Below are 26,544 nucleotides of genomic sequence, written 5' to 3'. Positions count from 1 at the left end.
AAATAAACTCTTGGCTTTTACGAAAATGGAATTTAAGTCCAACTTCCAAATTCAGAGTAATAAACTCACCCAAAGTCTTCTCTAGTATCTCCAAAGTATCGTAAATCGCACAAGAAAAGAGAAACAAAGCAAAAAGATCGTGTTCATTTTTGTATTGAACAAGATTCAGATTGGATTGGTTTCTTTAGGATTACAAGTAATGCAATTGGCCATGAGGAAAGCGCATCGTCTTTTAATTGTGGGCTCCCTAGCTAGTTTGTTTGTTTGTTTTGATGATCTAAAAACCCCAGTTTCCGAGAGGTTAAAAACCCTTTCGCTGCTGCATAAAATAAGCTAACTCATCTGCATCACTTGACAATGTCTTACAAACGATCATCTCATCTTAGATGGGATTTGAATCCTCGTCTTTTCAATTCGCATCGTTCTCAAGAGTGCAGTACGGAGTATCGTATCGCTAACACGGTCTCTATGGCACCTCCTATTAACATAAGGGGATACAGAATAATGTTGTTTGAGAAATAGCTGAAGTCAGAATAGCCCTCCGTGGTTACTTTACTGAGCTCATGTAACACGTATCGAACAATTCTTATTTCGTGGAACAAAAAAAAAAATAAAAAAAAATAAACATCCTGAAACCGAAAACGACATATATTGGAATAGATCTCTATTTCGCTCATAATGTTTTAATCTAATAACACAATTCAGCATCGGGATGGGTCGATTACCGATCATCTATGTGTTTCTTACATTAAAATATTGTACTTACAATTTCTGTGAAATAAATTATTGTGATGTTGCAATATGTAGGACTATAGGAGAGGACTAACAAATATTTCTACACAAATCCTATTAAATGAAACTTTGAACTTAAATACTTATATTTGTTATTTTAATACTTATGGCGATATAATAAAATTAGACGTATGGATTGGACAGAATTATACGAAAATCTTAGAGTACGCAATAGACTTACTCAAAGAATCTAGAAATCTTCTCCTGGATGCAGAAAGGACAACAGTAAATAAGACAACAGAACCACTCTCCAAAATGATTCGTTTTTTTAAGAAAAGGCAGTCGTGATTTTAAATTAAAAAAAAAAAACAATCGCCATCGCCATACTATTCCGAAAAGTATGCGAAATACACCACAAGAGTAAGAAATCGAGATAACAGCAAACATTAGATCAGCAAACTAAAAATAACTCCAAAAATCTAATAAGATGAATTTACTGTCCTTAACGAAGACCCGAAATCTCATTTTAAATGAAGAAAAATTCAGTATATGTTGTAGGTTTCGTGCATTTTCCTAGGCAAACACAAATGACAGACTCTGTTGATGTTGATGCAACAGATGTCCACAAGGAATTGTCTCAATAGATTGCATCTTAATGATGTTAGCTACTCTTTCTTATTTTTTTTTTTTATCTAGTCGATTTTCCAGGAATACGATTGCCTGATGTCTTCGCAAACTGTTTAGTTAGCCATGAATATTGTTCTGAAAGAAAGCTTTGATGTGATTAGGTTAGAGGTTTGGGAATACATTCATATCAATCTTTATTTCCATCCTGAAAGATTCAAAACACGTGTCGCTTTTTCATTTCCCCATTGCTGAATAATTTCTCCTGGTGGTTTCTGAAAGATCTCGCTAAACAACAACCACACTCACTTAGCAGTAACGATAGCATTAACATTAGAGAATGATTGCTTACTGTGGGATATCCATCAAGGATTTTATTAGTAAATAAGACAATATCTTCTGATTTCTTTGATGCACGAAAAGAACGAAAATAATATATATATATATGTGTGTGTGTATATTAAAATAAATGCATATGTCTTTTATAATATAACATAATAAACAAATTTGTTTGTACACCTATTACTATTTTATATATGTAAATTATACTAGGTTTTCCGTTTTAATCGCTTTTGACCGTAGATGACTGTAGGCATTGCCCACAGAGATTGTTATATGGTAGTTAACCCATCCCCCCAATTTTCTTCGTGCTGGGGACCAGCAAGTGGTTGAGATGTATTCATGACTTTAACCAATGTGTGTGTTCACGTAGCCGGTTTGCCTCTTATGGGGAACGAACCCTGCCTCTGTATGAGACCGACTAACTCACCTTTAGTTGAAAAAGACCAGATAAAGTTTCCTCACGTCACTGACGGGAATCGAACGCAGGTCTTTCCGACGAAAGGGCTTCGTTTATACTGACTGATCTACGAAGGCTCTGTAAATTATATAATATGCATGAATTACGTTTTATTATTATTATTATTTTAATGTTAGGCACTATTCTTTTCATTATAGTAATCACAGTTCGGTCCATTTGATCTTATATTGAAGTCTTAAGACAGTTGGTTTTCATAAACCTGGACTGCTAAGGCCAATATGGAGTCGTTCCCCAACACTTGTAAGGCCTCTCGCGGCCGAGTATTCTCAATTTATTTTTCCTTATTTTATTGAGTTTTACAGGTTTGTATTTTATATTGTTTTTATACATTTTTAATGTTTGTTCGTTTTGATATTTATTCTGTTTACATCCTCTTAGGTTTTTATTATATTTTTCCTTATATAGTCTATCTTCCTTATACGCATCAGACAAACCTATTCGTATCTGCTGCAACTATATATATATATATATATATATATATATATATATATATATATATATATAATTATCATGAATATTTATAGGCTAATTTACAATTATGATCGTCAGAGACTGGTCAAATTGAAAATTGAGGGGGAAAATGCAAGTACTTCGTCGTTTTCTAATTCATAACAATACAGTTCGCACTTCTGTTCTAAAAGATAGCCTATCTCTCTCTCTATATATATATAAAACTAACGTCGATAAATTATTAACTTTATTGTTAAATTACATAAACTATTAGATTATGATCCTAATGGTGATAGATTGTGAGTAGGAATATGACTCCACATTAATATCCGCTTGCACTTATGTGGAGAATGAGAAAGAAAAGCTACATTATATCTTTGGATAGGAAATAAACAAGCTAGTGAAACAAGAACATAACACACTTTTAAAGTATCTTCTCTAATCCTCTCATTCTATTCAATCACTACACCCTCTCTTAAAACACTTCTTCCAGATAGATTTTGAATGCAGTCTGCTAACATTAAACAGGAATGCATCTGTCATGAATTTCTTTTGCTGATAAAATCTTCATTTTTTATTGAAAGAAAGCCTATAAAGATGAAGTTTTTCTTGCTTTTAGTAATAATCATTCTATTGCTAAACTACGATACATATTTCACTAAATCATTCCTATCAGATATCCTTCATGACATCGTGTATTTATCACTGGGTCAACATTGAAAAAAGGGAGTTGAAAAGGACCTACTTCTGGTTGTGACATACTCTCGCATGCCATTTCGAATTACCTATCAAAACTCAGCACATCATCAACAACAAGGAACTTAAACTAAGATAATTTGACACACAAGCCAAGGCTATGAATGAGAGAAACACTAGACTCGTTTGCCTGTGCTAATTACAACTGAACCCTGGGGGACGATTGAAAAGATATAACACCACCTAATAATAATGCACATCACAAATCAATAATGCTCTATCGTAATAACTTTTATGATCTAATTAAATCCGAATATATTGATATTTGATTAATTTGAGAAACAGCCAGTTTGAGTAAAAATGATTACGAGCAATGAATGTATTCGGAATATATATATATACATATATATATATATATATATATATATATATATATATATATATATATATATATACTGCTGTCAGTACTGTCACAGTTAGAAATACAATAAAATGATGTAAGATTACTTTTTTTAATGTCACACTTTCAAATATCTAGGCGTAAGTTTATCTAAGAGGCTACACAGAGGAAATAAAAGAATGTTATTGCCTTCAAATACACTAGCAAAGAAAAACGAACAATCTGCGCATTTCCTTAAAATAGATTTCACGTAACCTTAACAGTCCTTTGCTATTTCATCGATTGTTAAAGCCATTTTTGACTCATGCGTCCTTTCCGTCACAAGGGATGCGAGTTTTTTGCGGTGAAAACTTTCAAGTCGCTCTTATTCAGTGAGCAGATGCAAATTTTAACCTCCCCCCCCCCCTCTTTCCCTCCACTTGCACACTCTAGAAGCTTTTCCAGTATGGACTGATAATAGAGATCACATCACTTTTGTGAAAAATCTACCGTCAGACATTCCTTTGCATTTTGTACCCCTAGAGGTCGCCCGTGTATCTTTATCAGTCATAAGCATAGTGCACAAAAGCCTACCACAGCTGAAAATCGAATCAACAAGATGTTTCCCCTCCTACTTTTGGGATATATCCACCCATTTGAAAACTGTACTCATAAATATTAAACATATGCTCCTCTCGGGGTTTGCAAACTCGAACAAGAGGAAGATGATAAAGTTGGTGGTTTATGCGTCCCCTTGGCTATGACACTGACGAATTGATGTCTTTAGAATTTCAGACGCATTTATTTATTCGAGTCTGTTTTAGGTCAAACCTTCCTTGTTTTTGCAGATTTGTGCCAATGTGGTTTGCATTGATATTGACGTGTTAGAGTTACGCTATTTGAAATATTTAAATTCATAAATAAGTCATACATTGAAGCGAAACCACATAAGATGCGAATTTATGATTGCAAATTCATCGGAGGCAAGTATAATTTTTGATAAGAGAAGTGGAAATCCACGTTCCGAGACAACTGTATTGGTGTGATTTAATTAAAGAGAACTCGTTTTCAATAATTCAATAATTTTATTATATAAATTTATTTATTTATTGAAAACAAATGTAAAAAAATGGAAAATCTTTTTAATTAAACAAAACAATTGGGATTATATTTTAACACCTTTATTTTTTAAACATAATTGAGATATAAAATTTAGTTAAGGAAAAAATAAGTTATTTTTCTCAATCAAATGTTAAAATATATATATGTATATATTTTAACATGTATATATGTATATATATATATATATATGTATATATATATATATATATATGTATATATTTTAACATGTATATATGTATATATATATATTGTAAACGTGAATAAAACATTCATAAATATTAATTTTTTTTATAAAAGTATGTTATTTTTGAATTGAAATATTTAACTTCATAAAGAAGTTTACAATATATTACAAAAATTTATAATATTAATTTTTTTTGTAAAAAGTATGTTTTTTTAATTGAAATATTGAACTTCATAAACAAGTTTACAATATACTGTGAAGCGAAATTTTTATTATGATTGCATATTCACCGGGCGAAAGCATAATTCTTGATATAAAAGGAAGAGACATAACTCTATTTATGTAACTCACTTAAAGAGGGCGCTTTCTCACTCAATATCTTTAATAACTATGTTATGTAATCGTATTTATACTTTTTAATATATTTTGACACCTTTATTTTTAACATAATAAAATATAAAAATATATTTTCAATTAAAGCTTAAAATTTATTTATATTTTTAATATAAATATTTATATTTCTAATTTAAATAAAACATAAACTCTCCATATATTTTTAATATATTCTAACACCTTTGTTTTTTTAATACAAATGAAGTATAAAATATTTTATTTTAAAATTGGGAATTAAATATATAATATAATATATTATATTATATATATATTATATTATATATTATATATTAAAATTGGGAATTCAATAAAATTGGGAATTCAATTTATTGTATATAATATATATAATATATATTATATTATATTATATATATTATATATATTATATATATATTATATTATATATATATTATATATTATATATATTATATATTTATTATAATATTATAATATTATATTATATATATTATATATTATATTATATATATTATATATATTATATATTTATTATAATATTATAATACAGGATTATCGGGGAAACAATCGACCATGAGTTGCGGTGATTGATTCATTCAATCCAATACCCTTGGAGGATAATGAATGGAAATGCTGTAGCCAATGAAGTTCTAACTGAGGCTCGGCTATTACTGTTACCCTCCTGCCATGATCAGAGCTTTAATAGCTCAATAACACCTTATCCCTACACTGTCCTCTACAGTTAACGGGGAAGATGAAAAGCATTCTTGCTTCGCCCCTTTAAGCCAGTCCTTATATATATATAATATATATAAATAAATGGGAATTTAATAAAATTTAGTAAATAAATAAACCTAGCGTTCAAAGGTTTCTCGTGTTTCAGTGGATGAATTGAAAATGAGAAAACAAATACGTTTTGAAATTCTAACATTCGTTGGAATAGTGTAGAATATTCATTTATGAAGATGTAATTTGATACAATTACTACAAGTACAAATCTTTGGAATATAATATAATCACTATCTTTCTCCCTTACACAGTTGCAGACCCCAACACGTATGTGCGAACGTGGGAAATATATTTTACACAAAAGCAATCTAATTATCTTGAATGCGTTCAACATCAACCAGTCTTCTTTTTGGATACAAAATACTTCATCCATCCATTTCTGTCTCTCTCCTTATCCCCCTCATCTAGTAGTTCCCTCTCTTGTATGACAAATACAGATGACGAGAAAATGAGAAACTCACCCCACGTGGGGTGCGACCCAGTAAGTTGTCAATTTCAAAAGTGCCCGTTGCTAAGTGATTGATGTTCATTTCAAACATCGAATCTATAGTTACAATTACGCATCGATACTCTCATCAAGGCATCGTTTATGTTACTTCTTGTTAACTGATTTTTTTTCTTTTAATGAAAAAATCATTTACGTGAATAATACGAGAAAGTATTCTTTTGTTTAAGAGAACCAGCACAACTGAAAATGCGCATTTATCAGACAACAAAACGGCTCTTGAAGCGAGTTTAACAATAGTTGACAGTGTGAAGAAGTAGTTTGTAGTCCCTCCATAGGGGGATGATCTCGTGGGGATGCTTGAAGAACGACAAAGGAACTTTCTTTATTCGCAAAGATGTTCTACTGGAAACTAGAAACGTTTCGAAATACTGTTTAAAAAAAAGTCTAATCCCAAAATTTCAAATTTTTTTAATTATTAAAATTATTACTTAAAAATCATAAGAATGTTGTTTTATTAAAAATAAATTATGATTTTTGAAAAAATATTCAATACTTCAATACAATTCAAACCAAATATTTAAGATTATATTCTAACACCTTTATTTAGTTTTAAAAATAAACACTTATAAGTTAAAACGAAATCTTGAAATCAAATATCAAATCAAACGAAATTGTATGGTAATTAAATGACATTGAGTTTCGATCGTATGTGTGTATGTATATGTTCAATAGCGAACTAATCCGAACACTCACATTTTAAAGAAAAATTAAACTCCAAATTTACCTAATAATTAAGATGCGCTTCTCTGTTCCTAATAAGTTCATTAATTCGCTTAGGTATGGACTCCACCAACGTACAACACATTTTTCTTATTTCTGCACATCGAAACCACACTTTTATAATGGATTGTATTAAGTTATCCTTTGCATCACAATTTAATTTTCTAAGTCTCTTTTTCACTATGGCCCATAAATTTGCTATTGGGTTCATGGCAGGAAAGTGTTACCTAGCCACTGATGCAATTGGGTGTTTTGATTTTTGAGGAACTCTTTCACTGTTTTTGAAGTGTGGCATGGAGCGAGATCGTGTTGGAAGATGAGTGCTTTGTCTTTCTGGATCTGTGAAACCACTGTTTTCACCAATATTTTTATGTATTGGTCACTTTTATCCTGGACCGTCATGTGTAAAACAACCCCCAGAACATCTTTTCAGCTTTTAGGAGCTCGTTGAAGGTGGGCGGGAGAAGTCTTCTTAGCCGCCGATTTGAGAACATAGGGAACTTGCTTTCATGAACAAAGAAATGACTCTCATCTGCGAATGTGACCTTCTTCCACTTCTCGACAGTCCAATCTTTGTCCACTGGAGCCTCTTTTTCTGCATACCTTTCGTCAACAGTTGTTTCTTTTTTGGTCTGGGGACAGTCCTCCTTGCTTCCACCAATCTTCGATGGACTGTCATTTCAGAAACATTAATCCCAGTAGCTGCAAAGTCTCTATTTAAGTCTACAGCAGACAATCTTGGATTCAATTTGCTTTCCAAACTGGTAAATGATCTTGAGTAAGTGAAGTTTTCCTTTTTTGCCTACATTTTCCTCATCTATCAGGAGAAAGGTACCCGTCTCCCTAAACGGTTTTGAAATCGCATTAACAGTACCCAAACCAAGACCATGCTCATTGGCAATTTGTCTTTGAGTCATGGATATGTGTGCAGAGAAAGAATACATATTTTTGAACACTTTCTTGGAGATGTATCCATTTTATAACTACACAAAATGATTAAAACTATTAATAAACATCGTAGAGACAGTTAAAACTCCTCCCTCAACCAAAATAGTGAACTAAAACCAAAATTATTAACTGCGACAAAAACAAAACAGGAAAACAAAAAACTAAAAAAATTGACGAAAATTCGGCTTCTTCGGATTAATTTGTTCGCAGCTGTATTTTGTAAACTTGGTTCGAGATTTTTTATTATCAAAGAAGGGTTCGAAATCCCGTCTTTGACGTAAAGAATCTTTTATCAGAGCTTTTCATCAAAGATGAGTAAGCCAGTCTCACTATGGAAGTATCTGCTTTCGATTTCTATGAGAGTAGTGTGTGTGTGTTTGTTTGTTTCTCAAAGTGATGGTTCGTAGGGTAGAAATGCTACTTTACTAGGGGATTATTGTTTAACAATGTGGTCCCCGTTTCCTTCTTTTTTCAATACTCTTTTGTCTGAAGATATGTGTGTGAAGACTAGTTTGCATGCTTTGAAGGACGAAAAGGGAAATAAAACTTATAGTAAGATAGAAAATGAGGAAAGAAGCATCGATTAGTTATATATAGCTGCTGAGCCACGTCGTGTTTCTGAAATAATCTCAGACTTTCCACTGTTAAAGCAAAAAAAAAAAAAAAACAGGAAATACTAAAAATCTTAAATAGAAGCAAAATAAATAACCGTTAACGAACGATAAATCAAAATGAAATGCAAGATGAGATCTATGATCACATGCCAACACCCAATTGACAATTGACATTTATGTCTTTAGGGGTGAAGCAAGATGCTTTTCATATTCCCCGCTATCTGTTGTGGTTGCAGTGAAGGTAAAATTTATGAGCAGAATGCTCGCCCTGATTGGGCATGGAGATTATGCATCACTAAAGGAGGCCAATATAGCTTTTGGTCTTCTGTATTTGAATATGTCCGTTGGATCGTATGCTGTAGCTTGTTGAACCAAATCGTTGGGATGTGTGGACGTCTTTAGGAAAAACTTGGTGGCTAAGGATCGTAGAAAAGAGAAGATATAGGGAATATTTGTGTCTCTGTGGAGTTGAATGTTTCTAACATACCACGGAGCATTCAAAATCATTCTCAGGCACTTGTTCTGCACTCGCTGTATTTTGATGATGTTAGCATTAGAGGTGTGGCTCCAGGCCGGAGAGGCATAGGTGATTATAGGACGAATCGTCAACTGGTATAGCTGCAATTTGATTCTGTTGCTGAGCTTGCTATTTCTATTAATTAGCGGATAGATCTGTGCTATGACTTTAGATGCCTTTGTGCATGCAGACTTGGTGTGTTGATTGAAAGATAGCTTTTTGTCGAGAATTACACCCAGGTAATTTGTTTCTGACTGCCAGGGAATTTTAATATTGAATAGTAACAAATCTCCTACAGGAGACATTGGCCTTTTTGAGAAAAGAACGGCTGAGCTTTTCTGGGGGTTGACTTCCAATCTCCATTTAGAGAACCAACCCTCCAGCTTTAGAATGTTTTCTTGAAGCTTTCTGGTAATGAAAAGGGGTCTGAGAGATCTGGTTAGTATTGCCGTATCGTCTGCATATAGGGCCAAAATGGAAGTCATCGGATTGTGTTGCCAACACCCAACCATTACATAGGTTTACTAATATTTATCTTATTTTAGATTAATAATGGTGTCACTTCAAATAGTAAAATATTTAATGTTATATTTTAATTTGATCTTTAAAGATCATTTTAGAAATTATTAATTTTTATGTAGTTAAATATTTAGAATCATTTTTATTTTAAAAAATTTAAAATAAATGAAAAAGTTTGAAATATTTACGCTCTTTTCCTTTTGAACTATAAAGTGTGTGGGGAAATATTTAACTGTTTAGCACCGACTTAAGCATGACGGAGCTGTCATTCTGTAAACAAAGGAATTCGTTTAGCATCATATCTTTTAAGATTTCGGCAAGGGAATTTCGCTTCATCAAATAATCAACTCACTTCAAGTCTTATAATTGTTGTGTGGACACACTCAAGTTCACGTTCTAATTAGCGGCTTTCTTTGACTAGAGAAAGTATGTTTTTTATGCGCGTGTGTGTGCGGACTAATTAAAAGTAGCTGAATCTAATTTATTATCGTAAGGTTGGTAGAAAAAAAAGGTACTTGCTCAGACGATGCTTCTAAAAACAATAAAACTCCAGCATAAAGTATTCAGTGATGGACAATTCAAATACACCAAATCAATCTCTCGTTCCTGATCTAGTTGCATACGATTGCAGCCAATTGATTTTCTTATTATATCTGTATTAGAAAATATGTGTAAGCTGTTTGAATTAGGAAACTTTGCGTCTTTTTTTTAATAATGTCAGAGTGTTTATTTAGTTATAAAGTGGATTTTTTTTAATTCGGCGTATTAAGAGAGCTTAAAAAGTTCAACATATGCGCTATATAGTAGTTCTTGCGGGGGAAGACAAATTAAATTACAATTTCAATTTATCTCAATTTCTTATGGAAATAAATTTTGCAAAAAATCTGCCTTCTATTAATAGAGAACAGAATTATTTACTAGAAGATTTCTTGCAGTTTCGAAAGCAATTTCTGTTTGGAAATTTTATTAGAATGCATTAAAGTTTCAAGATGTAAGGAGCCTACATGAGAAAAGATTATTTCTTCGGAGAAGCTAAACATTAAAGCATTCTTGATTATATACTATTACAAGAAACGTAATATCATCACACATCTGGCGCCTCTTCTACCCCCTAACATTGCAAACAACAGGATCTAATCCAAGGAAAGAGAAAGCTGTCGCATACTGATAGCTAAAATTGTTATTTTGCGCATCCTCCCCTTCCACAGGTCTTGTATTTAATATTTATGCACATATTTATTCATTACCAATACAATAAATAATGCTTGCACGTCTAGTTTCCCGTGCTGCCACGTGCCATTAATAACAGCCTTACTTGAGCTGGCGGTATCTTTCTAGTATTAGTTGCATTCCCCGCGTCAGCTAGAAGCTTCATTGAACAATATCTATAAGCCAAGGACATGAAACGAGTGGGAAAAGGCACGGTCACCAGTTAACATGCAAAATTTAAGGGAGGAATTTCATTTGACTGTCTTCTAGCATACTGTAGAAACCTCATGGGTTTAACAAACATTCCCACCATATTAGCGAATAATGAGCTAAAGTCGCGAAAATTTTCGCATGTAATCGTATCGTATATCACCTTACAGGAAAATTTTGGAAAAAAGTAAAAATCTATCAATATATATAACCGTTACTTGAGATTTTTCATACGCAAACCGTATTTAATATGCAATTGTTAATTACTCTAAAATTAATGCATCTGGATATAACAACATTATTCATATTCTGAAAGTAACATACCTAAGTGCAAAATGCAATATCTTAATTAAGAGGAGGGAGGGCTGAAAAGTTATAATAAACACCTAGAACAAACATGATATTAAAGCAACTGATATGACCACAAGAAATATAGGATAAATAAGAGGACAATAAAATGAATTAATTTTTGTTCTAGGTGTTTATCAAAGCTTTCCAGACATCCACCCCTTATATATATATTTATATTCTGAAAACAAATACAGATACAGAATCCACTGTAAGAGTATATTATGATCTATCCCAAATTTGTTTTTTTTTTTTTTTGGAGATGGACCTAGTCCTTCACTCTCTATCCCTTCATCTGATTGAAAAAATGTGTGGATGGGGTGTTATTGAGCTAAAAGCTCTAGTCATGGCTGGGTAACGGCAATATAAGAAGAGAATAAAATTAATTATTCACTTCTTATATTGGCTTCCAGACATCCCCCACACCTCATATATTCTGGGGGGGGGAATAAATAAATTTAAAATATATATATATATATATATATATATATATTCTGAATACAAATACCACTGTAAGATAATATTATGATCTATTTTAAATTCTAAATATGTAAGAATTATGAGAGTATATTTTTTGTCAGTTATTAAAGTTCATAAAAGGACTGGCTTAAAGGGGCGAAGCAAGAATGCTTTTCATCTTCCCCGTTATCTGTAGAGGACAGTGTAGGGATAAGGTGTTATTGAGCTATTAAAGCTCTGATCATGGCAAGAGAATAACCGAGCCTCAGAACTTCATTGGCTATGTGTAAGTTTACTTACACATCGCCAACTCTAAAAATTTAAGACGATCCCTAGGCCACTCAATAGTGGCCGAAAGACCGTCCATCTCAGCGTTGGCTCCACTCAGTGAGATGGCCTTCCACCCACACCGAGCAGAACCACTCAAATTCCGAAGAAAATCATTCACCGACAAAGCCACTCAGCGGGCCGTGCCGGAAAACACTTTCTCATCTCACCTATAATAACTTATTTATATAAAAATTATATAATATCAAAATGGTGTGAATGGAAAACTTTGTTTTTAGAAAAGTTTATTTTCTCACTTAGGAATAAATTATAAAATCTATAACCTTTTTAAGAATGTTCTAAAATTTCTATTATGAAATGTAATATTTTTTTGTTTTAAAACCCTAAATTTATTTTCAACGATCTGAATATTAATTTTAAATTTTGAATAAAACTTTTAGTCCTCATATGCTAAATACGTAGAAATGTTTTTTTTTTAACTTGGTGTGTTTTTCTACCGTAGGATAACAATTAAACGGATTTTTAAAACCTATCCACTCTTTATTTATTTTTTCATTCGTATTATTTATTTTCTCATCATCTTGTTCAATTTTTATTTTATTTTATTTTATATAATTTAAATTTTTCTTCTATCAATTAAACAGAAATGGTTGCAATTGGGTTTGGTGAATTTTTTAAGTGCTGTCTTTCACAACTGTTCTAGAGCATACGAATGATTCTCTTAACAACATTGAGTTCGAACCAACACCATTTCATCAGTTATCCGTATTTCTTCCAAGATGAAATCATTATCATCGTATTTCGACATGGAAAAGTTCAAATTACAGTAATGAAGCATTTTACTAGTCGAAAACACCAGTTTAAATAGATTACCTCCAGAAAGATGTCTAACAAGAGAAGGAATTTTTTAAAAAATATGTTGATATAACGTTTACATAATTTTGTAAATGAGATGGCATCGAAGATCGTTTTTATCCTTCTTGGAATTTAAATTCAGTACTAAAGCAAGCAGCGACCCATGTAAAAATAGTTTTGCTATTAAATGTTAATAGCTAGAATCGAAATGGGAAAAAAGATTAATAGGGAATATTGGTCATATAGAAGTTTTCTGTTAATAACATGATTATCTTTTCATTGCGATGCTAATAATAGAACTACTGTCGCATAACCAAGGCTATAAGGCGTGTTTTGTGCGAGCCAGAAACCCTCAACCTCCGCATGAGATCGACAAACCCACCCTTTGAAAAAAACCACCTGATAAAAATGCTTCGCATCATGCAATTAGGTTGGAAAGATCCATAGAACTTTAAAAATTTAATTGAACGTAAATAATTTAATTATCCGAAAATAGGTTTTAATAATGATACAAGTCGAATTTTTCGATCTATATTCAAGTGTTGTTGACAACTTGTTTTAAAATCGTGGTGTCAACAGAAGAAAAATATTCTGAAGAATTAAGACATCTCGAAGCTTCATATTTATGGTCTTTTACTGTCATCTCTTTGATCACGTGAATACACCCGTGGGTACTAAACACTTCGTTCCATCTGACAAAACAAGATTAGCGATTTTAAGCTGTACGGTCTGACTTCGCGAATCCCTTTAAAGCAGAAGAAAGAAGAAACAAAAAAAAAAGAAAGAAAGAAAGAAATTAAAAGAAATGTCATAGTTTTTTTAAAATAAAAAAGGCATTGAGGGTAAGTTACGACACATTTTCAAATGATTTTTCTTCCTACTGAAATAAGGCCTAACAAAACCACCTGCTTATCTGGTGGATGTCGCCACACTTAAGTTTTTTTTTCACAATCTGAATTTCTCACTCCGTTTAGCAGAAGGAGAACTAACAGACAGACAAACCAAAAAGATTCCAGTTGCAGCTTTGCGCGTACCACGCTTCAATGATTCTTGCTTGCGTTTCTTCTGAGATTATTGTTAGAGCACATGACGTAGTTGGAAAAAAAAAATAAGAGGAACAATAGTAAAAAAAAAAAAGTACAAAAAAAATCCGTTACGCGTCGCTGAGTGTAAATGCGAATTTATTGGGGATCTACGTTTGGCTCCAAATTCACGTTTTTGAGATTTAATGCGGCGAGCGCGTTCTTCAAGGCGAAGAAATATTATTACGTTCGCTAAAGAATAAATAATAATAAAAAAAACTCAAATGAATAACCGCAATAATATGAAAAATATGAAAAGTATAAATTAGAAAGAAAAGATGTCAAGAAAGAGAAGAAAGAAGCCAAGAAGACACTGATGACATGAAAAGAAAAGAAAAATAAATAAAGAGCTAATTTTGAAAAGGGGAAAAAAACGGAAAGAAAGGGAAAAATTAGGCTCTTCCTAAAACACATAAATGACATTAACATTATATTTTTAGATTATTCAGGCAGGAAATCTAAATAATATTTTAAAAAGGCAGTTTTAATGTCAATTTCGTTTACTGTTGATTTCATTTTGGCTGAATATTCTTCGTCTTTTCGTACTGAATTTGCCCAACGAATCAGTTTAAAAAATCTACTTAGTAATCCCTTTGTGTTTAGACTTATTTTCTAAGCCTTTTTACTCGTTTCATCTAACTTAACCGGCTTAAACAATGACGAAGTAGCGGTGTGTGTATGTATTTCTAGTAATAGGTAACTGCCTACAGCCCTAAATTAAGAAACTTATTCAAAATTGATTTTCTTTTTGGCATGTAATTCAATATAACATTTAATTGATTGTACGTTCACGATAAATATATTATGTTAGGAGAGCCTCCGTAGCTGAGTACGTATAGACGAAGCCTTTTGATTGGAAAGACCTGGGTTTCGATGCTATCTAGGATGCAAAGAAACTCTACTAAGAACTTTTCAACTGAAGGTAAAGTAGCTAGTCTCATTGGAAAGGGATTCGCCCTCCGGAAACTGCGGTATTTCATTTTTAAAACATCCACGCCTCGACATATAAAAGGTTTAAGCCAAATAATTACGACATATAAGCCAAATTATTTGAACATGATAGGCTATTTTCAACTGATGGTGAATTACTGTTATATATCAGTTTACATATTTGAGACAAATGTTTACAGACAGAGGAAATTCCATTAAAGAAATAAAAAAAAGAATACAGATAGCAAGAAAAGCCTTTATTGACATGAAAAATGTTCTAACATCCAGAGACATTTAGAAAAAGATTAGCATAGACACAAGAAAAAGATTAATAAAATGCTATAAAATGGAGCTTTCTTTCGAAATGTGGACCATCAGAAGAATGTTGAAAATACCATGGACAGAGAAAATGAAAAACGAAGATGTTTTAAAGAAAGCAAAAATGAAACGAACATTAATGAAAATAATTAAAGAACGAAAACGTTAATATTTTGGACATCTAACTAGACAAGAAATTAATATTAGAAGGGAAACTGGATTGAAAAAGAGGGGGAGGTAGACTCGGGAGAATGTGGTTTGAGGACATTAAGGACTGGACTGACTTGAATTACCATAAATGTTCCAAAGCAGCAAAAGAAAGAAAAAAGTTCCGTGACATGGTTGTCAACTTCCTCCTAGGGGATGACACTTGAAGAAGAAAAGATAGGCTATTTTCGTGTAACACGTCAGGATAAAGAAAAATAAGATGAGATGAAAGCATAAGGAAAAATAATGCCTAATTCCGTAAAAAAACCTTAGATATTTCGATCCACATGACACTCATCCATCCGATAAAACATGTAACATAAACATAACTCAAAGTTGTGAATATTTCATTTTGCAGAGAGCCTTTAAGAATAGGCAGGTAGCAACGACTGTTTATATTGTTAGGTTTCTGTATTCATTGTTAAAAACTAGCAGGTCTATATTCATAAGTGGTGTTGTTTCTTCATTCAAAGGCGCTGAAGCCACTCTTGGAAGGAAGGGACAGCATTTACTCTCGCTACGTATTACGCTAATCTGTTCTTTAAAGAAGCCAGAGACGCAAAAAGAAAGAAAGAACGAGTTCATCAATCCTAAGTGTCAGCTGCAACAAATGTAGATGACGGGTGGGGAGGAGGACGATATAGGGGTCATCAAATACGTTTTTCTAACAGTTTATCTAAAGTGGCACCAACTTCCTCACGTTAATCTTCTTCCAGTCAACACCTGCCGCTAAGAATCCCTTGCAAAGTACACTAATTAGCATAGTACATTATGGTAATTAGCGAATTTCATTGTGTATTCAATCCCGCCCACAGTAGATTGAGCATTAGTATTCTTGAGCAGCGGGAGGCCGCCTCTTAAGAGAATGGAACTTCGTTCCACTTGCACCGAACTATACAATAGGTGTGTAGCGATGATGGGGCACGACATCTTAGCAAACTTCCGGCTTGCTGAATGAAACTTACGGACTAACTGCAAAATCACTTTGCTAGCATCATGCTCGATGGCGAAGGATTACAGCATCTTCCAAAGGAGAGGGACTAAACAACGCATCTGTCCTTAATGAGCCCAAACGTACAAAAAAAAAAAAAAAGTCGGTAATTTCATGAAACGTAGAAAGGCCTTGTAGCTTAGCACTTTGTTAACCATAGGAAAATAGTTTTTTTATTTTTATTTTTTTATTTTTTAATCAGGAAATGGTGTCGCTTACAACCGGTGATTGTTGGGTTTTAACCACCGGGATATCATGCTTATTCTTTGGCAAAACCAACCAACCAATCCTTAAAATAAGTGCGAGTTTTAGGCAACCCAACACTCAATGAGCTTATTATCTGTTCAGAAGCATTTGAGCTCAGTCACCTCCGCTTTGCTAAGAAGCATCAAATCAATCACCTCCACTAACCAAACCCCTTCCTAGATAATGGTTACCATAGCAACAACAAATAAAGTGACCGGAGTTCGGTAAGATCACATGTAAAGCATTTTTCCGTGTATACACCGGGTATATTAAAATTCCGTACGCGTAGAGAAATAATACAAAAAATTAAAAAAAATAAATGGAATAAATGGTATTCATTCTATAGATCGACCAATCAATTAACATTTACTTAAGATGCATTTCATACAGCCATCAAAGGTCAAAAAGATATTACTTTTTCTAAAATGGTAAAGATTCAAATTCACGAACTAAGAAAAATGAATAGAGGATATTATGGATCCATTTATATTTTATAGCTAAATTTATATATATATTTTTTCATTTATATTTTATAACTAAATTTAGAAAAAAAGTTACAAAGTGTGGAAAATTTGCTAGAGAGCCTGCATACTGAGATGAACATACGGGCACTTGGGAAGAGCTTGTCATTTATGTAGTGCAACCCAAGACAACTCTATTGACAAATGCTACATTCTCATAAACTGTGTGGTAAATTTTCAGATTTTTTAAAGATTTTTCTATAAAATATGAATGGATCTATAATATATTCCATTATTATATGCCTTAGTTATTTTTATTTCAAAGTTTGTTTAGGAAAATAGTCTTTTGTTATAACACTGAATTATCGCATTTAGTTTTATTTGTTCCTCTGTAGCTAAGTATTTGCTTTCTCTATGTATTAACAAATTCTCTTTGTCTCTTTTCAGGTATTGTGTTTCCGTTTATTAATGTACGTTTCCACTAGCAAATTCAAATATATACAATTAATCTCTCTTTAGGTTGCGTTTAATAAATAAGTGAAAAATCTCGTAGTTATGTATAATTTTCCCTTTGTTATTGACACAAATGGCGAATAGAAGATTTGTGATTATTCTCAGAGCTGAATTGCAATTAGACTCGTTTAATTGTGATTACAATGCACGCATTAATATGCCTTTGGTGTATTGAGATATTGTTGTAATTGGAGAAAGTTGTTCAGAAGTAAACAGAGAAGTAAAAGAGAGATAACAAGAGATATCAAGTAATTATACTAATACAAAGCTGCATGATATCTAATGGATGAATAATATCTCTTTCTCTATTGATTAAACTACATGCTGAGCAGGGTAAAAAATGTAACGTTATGTTTATGAAGCTGATAGTGAGCAGACGAATTATTTTAACAATATATTGGGGAAGTGAATAGCAGTCGAACTGTAACAATGTGTTGCTGAAGACAATACCGGGCTAAACAATACTTCAGAATGCCGAATATTAAATAGTCAAAGTAATTGTTGCACTTTTAATACGATGTTTACCGATTTGTTATTTCTGCATTGATTTACTACGGTAATTATACACAGTTGGTAAAAATAAACAGAGACACACATAGACCGATAGATAAGGTAATTTTCTACCTGACACGCTAAGCTAGTATTAGATTGCAACTGTTCGTACGACAACAGGTTAATTCCTTTAGCCACATTTCGACCAAACAGAAATCTGCCAACTCCCGCTAAACAACGATAAAAAAAAGTATCAAAAGCACCAAATACATGGAGACTACCCAGACAGGAATTTGTATCCGGAAATACACGATATTTTACCTAGAGTGTCGTGTGTGTGGAGTAGCTTCACGTTAGATGCGTTTCTGGTGAACCGGACGTTCTTGACGTCTGTGCCTTGAAGCAGTTCAACTTTTCGATTGGTTTTTTTTCTGAAAGGGTTGAACGGAACCAGTGAACCGATAGAGTCGCCAGGACAACAGGATGTTGCTAAGGTAGGAGGTATTTTCAAATGATCCAAGTTAGTGAACTGTCAAACACTCTTATTGGAGCTAACATCTGGGAGAAGTAATCGAATAGGCTCTCTCTCTCTCTCTCTCTCTCTCTCTCTCTCTCTCTCTCTCTCTTTCGCTCCGCGCTATCAACAATAACATCTTCTTCCCGAGGAGCTAACTAAGCTCATCATCGCGCCGTGCAAGTAGCTTCAGGAAGGAAGGAAAAATTGAAGCCCTGTTAACTTCACGAGTGTCTAAACGTGTACGCAATCTTCAGTAGCTGTTCACTTCGCTGCCTGATTCGGTTCGTCTTAAAGAAATTTCCCCTCTGGATATTTCTATTGAGTTATTGGGCTATTTGCTATAATGTAATAACTGCAGTCTTTCTCTTCCCCCTCCTACCCTCCCTACAGCTTTACATGTTCTGTTTCGTTGAGTGCTTCGTAGATTTACGGACGATTTTCGTCCATGTGCGCTCATTGAAGAGATCTCGGAAATTAGTTCTGGGACTTGTGTTTTCATCGGAATCTTTCCTCTATGATTTTAAAATGTTTTTTTTTATTTCGAGCAAACGCTCTCAACAATAAAGATGAACAAAAATGTAGAAGATACACACTTACTTTCAGCGTATCATAAAACAACTTGAAATGGTTTATTATTTTCACAAGATAGCCTTAAAAGGTTTAACTTATTTCAATTATATTAATAACTGCTTATCCAAGATAGGCTAAAACTACTGAATTTATCATAAGCTAAAACTATAAAATTTATAACAGCCTAAAATCATTGAACTTATCACGGATAGGCTAAAATTATCGAAATCGAATTTCATTAAATTTATCATAGGCTAATGCTATTACATTAGCCTATGATACATTATAGGCTAATGCAATTATTATTATTATACAGGCACCTCCATGGAGTTCGAAGACTCATAACGGAAGACACAATCTATCATATCCCTTCTTGAACTCAGCGGACGAAGCACTCACAACTGAGTCAGGCAACCCATTCTACTCATTCACAACTCTCCAAGCAAAAAATCTAGTCCTCACACCCCTACTGGCCACACCGTTATTCAACTTCCAGCCATGGCCTCCCCTTGTTCTTGTCCCTCCGGCCAAGGACTGAAACATTTCCTATGCGTCTATCCTATAAAACCCTTTAAGCAATTTAAATGTTTCTATCATATCCCCCCTCCTTTTCTCCTGTCAACCAACTCCTTTGGCCACTCACGATCTTGATCGCTCGCCTCTGAATCCTCTCCACCGCTTCCTCACCCCCAAGAAACCCAGGGGACCAGACTTGAGCACAATAATCCAGATCCGGGCGTACCAGAGGACATATTGCTACCTTAGCAATATGTCCTGTGAAATTTAACTCTGTCTACCACCGCCTCTAAATCTCTAGCTTCATCTATTTCCCGGAGTACAGTGTCATCAATGCAGTACACACTTTGGAATCTGTTTATCCCAAAATGCATAAATTCACATTTCTCCACATTAAACCCATTAACTTTTGCCCATACTGACATCCTATTTAAATCGTCCTGCAAGCTCTCCACATCACATTGATTAACTATTACTCTACCTAATTCCGCATCATCAGCAAACAACTGAATATTTCCTTGCAGGTTATTTCCAATATCATTTATGTACAAATTAAACAGCAATGGTCCCAGCTCTGAACCTTCTGCCACTAAAACCTTATCTATCCATTCTGTTTTCACCTTGATTCTCCCCCTCCATATACCACTTTTTGATATCTGTACAGCAGATATCAAAAAGTGGTATATGGAGGGGGAGAACCACCCTTTTATCCACTTAAAAACAGTGTCATGTCCATCCCATTTTGTTCTGATTTGCATAACAGAGTTCCACGTGGTATTCTGTCAAATGGCTTTGCAAAATCATTATGTAGCCATTTCCTGTATCCAACTGAGCTGTTACTCTATTATAAAAAGTTAGTATATTACGACGGCATGACCGACTCTTCACAAAGCCATGGTGAACCTCATTCAGTATCATAGTTTTATCTACCGTTTCTCGAATTCTCTTTTAGACCAATTTTTCTAGTACTTTTACCACCACACCTGAGATACCGATTGGTCTATAATTTGCTACTGCAGTCTTACAACCTCGCTTATTTTTTGCCCTTGTCAGAAGAGCCTAGTCAGAAGCAATGCCAGTTCCCTTGCACATTCTCTCGAAACCCGAGCTGATATCCCATCTAATGCCACACTTTAGTGTAGTTAGTCTCATCCTAAAATTATCGAACATTCATGGATAAACTAAAATTATTGAGCATATCCTGGATAGACGAAAAACACATTAAACTTATCATGGGCTAGAAGTACTACTAAATTCATAATAACTACAATTTATCGAGCTTATCATAGATAGGCTAAAATTGTTGAACTTGTCACGTTATCCTAGATAGGCTTATCCAGGATAAGTTTGATTATTTTTGGCTAGTATGAATTCAGTAATTTTAACCTATGATAAATACGCTCGAGAGTGCAATACTCGCATGATTGCTATGTCTGGAAACCCAATTTAATATTATGACGTCATCAGTTATTGTTGGTTGTTAAAAAGTATTTCAGATCTACTCGGACTTATTTGGCATTCGTGCTGCATAATCATTGATGGGTTTATTATTTAATTGTTCTATATAATGGGTAATATTTCACGTTTAAATCTATTTATTTTCTTTTAATTTCTACCTGTATGTTAGCGGCATTCACAGCGACTATCTCAAGCATCTTCCCCTTAAGAAGAGTGAACCCTCTCTGCCAAAAAATTAGTAGCGAAATGATGAACGACATACCATTTATCAATGTCATTTTGTGGCGTTTCTTCGTTTTGTTGAATTTTGTCGCTGATTGATAGCATTCTGATAGATAATAGATTAAAAAAAAAACAGTTCATTTAAATAAATCAAATCTCCCCAAGAAAAATCAGAGACCGTCTTAAGAATATCCAGCATGCACCACAGCTATCTAGTTTTTTAACATTCTGTATATTCATCTGTCGTTTTTTTTTTCTCAATCTGTTTTTCGGTAGCATCGACACCACTTATCTTTTCTTTCTATTTCTCCGGTTATCGGCGTCTCAGAATTCCAAAGATTCACGTGTGTTTGGTTGAAAAAAATTAGGTTCGAGTACCCTCCCCCCCCCCCCCAAAAAAAACGAGGAATATTTTTATGCCTTTTATACCTACGCTGTTTACAGATCTAACACGTAATTGTTTTTGTCCCTTAGAAACACAACAATCAAAATGGCTGATAAATACACGAAGTGATTTTAACACTTCATCTCTCCCTCTCTCTCTCTTTCCGCAATAAATAATATTCGCTTCCAAATTTATCTACAGTCAGACAACATCTTTCTCTCTATATATCTGCGTGTGTGTGTGTGTGCGCGCGCTCGCTCGCACGTGCATTTAATTATATATCCGTCTATATAAATAAATCGAGAGAATAACAGCCATAAAATATCCACCCTTCGATAGCTTTCTTGTTTTCTTTCCTTTTCTATGTATTTAAGTGAATTTTTTATCTTTCTTTTCATTTCATTATTGCTCTCGTTGGATTTCTGACAATACACAGTTGTGATAGGGTTACTAATCCAATTGTTAAAGAAGCACTGAATAATAAATATCGAAAAAAATGGGCAATTATCCTTGATCTCCCAATGAGTGGGATTTTTTCTTGTAGAAAAGATTCCTTCGTACTATCTGAGTACTTCCTATTGACCGAATAAACCCAGGCCAAAAGATTCTAACGATAAACTCCAGCAGTAGATTTACTGATATCAAACCATGTTTCTCATGCAAAAATGAGTAACTTGCAGAGAGAGAGAGAGAGAGAAAGAGAGAGAGTTTCTTCCTTACATATGCGAAATTGCATCTCTAAATCTACCAACATTATCGACCTTCCAGCGAAGTTTTGCTTCTCCTTACTGCCATTATGTGCGCAGGTGAGACGGAACAGTCCGTGTCGTTTTGCTGCCTCTAACAGTCCCACTCATCCACTCCTGCATCGACAACCGACGCTCTTAATTCCCCTGTCGACCTTCGACGACACTTTGCTTCCCACTCACGTGGTCAACGGCGTTCGTGGTCACATGGCTCCTCGCAAAGCGGAACAAGGAAGAGGAGAACTTAATTACACAAGAATCTTAAATCCTCGATCGACGTAAGTTTCCTAACAAACTTGTCTTGTTCAGGATAAACATACGACTTAGATTTAATCAGAAGTTTCTTCACTTGCTTTTTAAATTATTACTAAGAAATCGATTTAAGAAAATATATTTCAACTGTGCTGATGAAAACTACCTATAATAGTCGTTTATATTCTTCAGAATTCTAATAACATTTGTTGGTTTTAATTTGCAATATTTTTCATTGTTGTATGAAGCAAATACTGAGCAGACGATTTGCAACAATACTCGGTAGTTGAATTATAACAAACCTCGAGTTTAATTACTGTAAGTTGTCAATTTCCTCAGTTGTAACTTAGCAACAGACTAGCTCGAGAACCAGTGCGCGTGACCTTGATAATGGAACAAAATGTCCATTTCTCAATTTAATTAATGTTTGTCAGTTGCAAAGGTAATTAATTCTATCTGCCATTAGCCTGTTTTCATTTGTCAACGAATTTTTCACTGTATGTCCATCAATAGCTTTACTTGAAAAAAAAAAAAGAAAAGAAAGAAAAATTATTCGTTCTTTCAATAACTGCTACACCACAATGATTCATTAAAAGCATTTGATAAATGTCTTCTTTCTTCTCGCGTTTATTTCTGCTTCGCTTTGTGTTTTCCTATTAAAACTCTGTAAATGGACTGTTCGTGATAAATGCCAAATATCAGCGCGCCGCTCACATCCCAAAAAAAAAGTTGAACGAAAATTTCGTGTTGGTGCAAATGCAAAGATGCCATCCTGATTCCATATAAGAAACTATTTAATTATCCGCACTGCCAAATGACGTATCTAAAATCGGGGTATTAAAACGAGCATGGAAACACTTCAATTTGAAAAGTTAAAAATGTTTCCCGCTAATCTCTTTAAGTAAAATATTCTGAGAAGATCCAATTTTCCGAGGAAACTGTGCGTGGTTCGTTTTTTCAGATAAATGATTCACTGCAGACAAATGGGAATTCAGATAAGGAAGTATAAGAGATTATTATAAATGGTTTAGCTGTTTCGAACCTTATCTCAGCGTTTAAGGATGTATCTGAGGGTAAATGCGAACGAATATATCCAAAAATAGATAAAAGATTTTGTTAAAATACTTAAATATTGTTTTAATGAATACTTTGTTGTAATTTCTATTACTGTCTATGTCTGCTGTGCCACGCGTTTCAATAATAAAATTGTCATTTTCATTTAACTGTTATCAACTGCAAATTTCATTATTGTTAATTTCATTGTTGTCACGTGCTTAAATACTAAAGTTGTCGTTTTCACTGAACAGATACGAGCTGTAGATATGAATGTTAATTTCATTATCACTACTGTATCACGTGATTGAAAACTAAAATTGTCGTTTTCATTTAACTTACCGTAAATTTCATTGTTGTCACTACCGTATCACGTGATTGAAAGCTAAAATTATCGTTTTTATTTAACTTACCGTAAATTGCATTGTCGTCACTACCGTATCACGTGATTGAAAGCTAAAATTGTCGTTTTCATTTAACTAACTGTAAATGTAATTACTGTTAATTTGATTGTAGTCAATTTCATCACGTTCTAAGTTTCGGAGATTGTCTATTTTACTACGACCATAACAGTTACCAACTATTATAATCTTTTTAATGAATTTTACCACACTTTTTAATAATTATCACTTTTTTTTTATCATGGTTTTAATATTACAGATATTCAATGTTTAATTTATTCACTGAATAAACGAATTCTTCATATCAATCTTTTATTTAATTCCATAATAAACTTAAAAGAAATAGGGAAAATAACAAACGAAATATTGCACTTACCACAGACTCCAGTGACGAAAGTCAAAACTATAAAAGCAGCTTGGGTACAAGTATCGAAAAGTGATGAGCGGACGACACCCGCTGCCACTCTACAAGACCTCCTGTTTATCCTATCTGCTATTTGACAGGTGACATCTGTATTGCCAGATTCGAGCTGGAGAGGTGGCATTGGTCTAGAGTTGGGGGGGTTTAGAAAAACCGGTATACAAAATCCGCAGAAAAAATCCTGAAGTGGGGGAGGGTACAAAAGGTCAAAGTTGAGAGGTCATCAGCACGGGGAAATGTTGAAGCCTGCTACTACGCCGCTTTACACTCAGAACAATCCGATTTTCAGCCCCAATCTAATGGCCTCATCTTTCCGTACAGGGGGAGAACCTAAAAGTGAACGGGAAAAACACGGCAGACGCATGCACACGTACGCACACATACGAACTGGAGATTTAAACACGTGCTTACTAAAGAAGTTTAGAAGTCTTAGATCGACTGCCTCATTGATCTTAGGGACTGTATCCAGGCCTTTGCCCACGTTTCTAACTGTTTTCCCCCTTATTTTCTTTTGTTGTTGTTTTTTTTTAAATAAAAAAAGTGTTTTAATTTTTCAAAACAGCACCGGAGTTGTGTGGAACGCGAAGTCCATGGCTTCGTCAGAACCTAAACTCAGCTATCGGCACTCCACAGCGTTGCTGAGTTCGGTGGCCTGCCCGCGGCGCGTTCTAATCCAACAGCGTCCCCGCGAGCGGAGTGAAGCCTGAATCACGTGCACCGGCTGACACCAATGCTTCATAAAACTTGGGGGAGAGTTGTCTGTTAGCGCCCTCTACAACGAAAACGAGTATTTTTAAGCGAAGCCTGTCTTGTTTCTCAATGGTTCTTTGCGGTTGGAGCGCCTTCACAGATATCTATATATAGTAAAGGAAGTCGACACTAAGTTTTTTTTTTTTCTTATTTTACATATTCGGTTACCATAGCAACAATGGCGCGAAATATTGCTATAAGGTAAGCGTTACGGGCAAGCAATATTGTGATATCAAGCATAGTGCAAACCATTCTGTTGTGGCGACGAAAAGACCGTTTTGGGTGTTAAATGGACACTTTTATTCGTATTTGATCTCTAATGGAGATCGATGAAGATGAAAATTATCACTTTTTCTATGCGACTTTGTTCGCTTTTGGTCTTGGAAAAGAAAAGAGGTTGGAAAAAAGAATACAACGGAACATCTGCTAGGTTTCGAAGAATGGGGGATTTATTTAATAGGAAAAGTGGTCTTCCCGTTCTTCATTGATGCCAATCAATAGATGAATGGAAACTGCACGAAGTATTACATACTTCTAAATTTCATTCTAATTAGGTTTTATGTCCGAAGGTTGTTTTCAGAAAAACCTTCACTTCCTAAAAATGCTAATTTTTTTTAATCGTTTATTTATTTTTTCTCAATCTGAAACGCCTA

General features: G+C 33.8%; 1 protein-coding gene across 1 annotated transcript in view; it reads right to left on the bottom strand.

Annotated features, from left to right (window-relative positions):
• Positions 1-25,815, bottom strand: part of LOC150095136 (uncharacterized) — a 271,956-nt gene extending 246,141 nt beyond the window's left edge. Inside the window, exon 1 of the mRNA XM_090411337.1 lies at positions 25,097-25,815. Coding sequence (XP_090267463.1) covers positions 25,097-25,265 — 169 coding nt within the window. The 5' untranslated portion in view covers positions 25,266-25,815. The remainder of the gene's footprint in view (positions 1-25,096) is intronic.
• Between the last annotated feature and the right edge of the window lie 729 nt (positions 25,816-26,544).

Source organism: Typopeltis vanoorti, chromosome 21 (assembly GCF_054136105.1).
Source record: "Typopeltis vanoorti isolate ZY-2024b chromosome 21, IOZ_Tvanoo_1.0, whole genome shotgun sequence".
NCBI lineage: Eukaryota > Metazoa > Arthropoda > Arachnida > Uropygi > Thelyphonidae > Typopeltis > Typopeltis vanoorti.
Note: the sequence above shows the minus strand (reverse complement) of the source record. Positions and strands in the feature narration are given on the sequence as shown.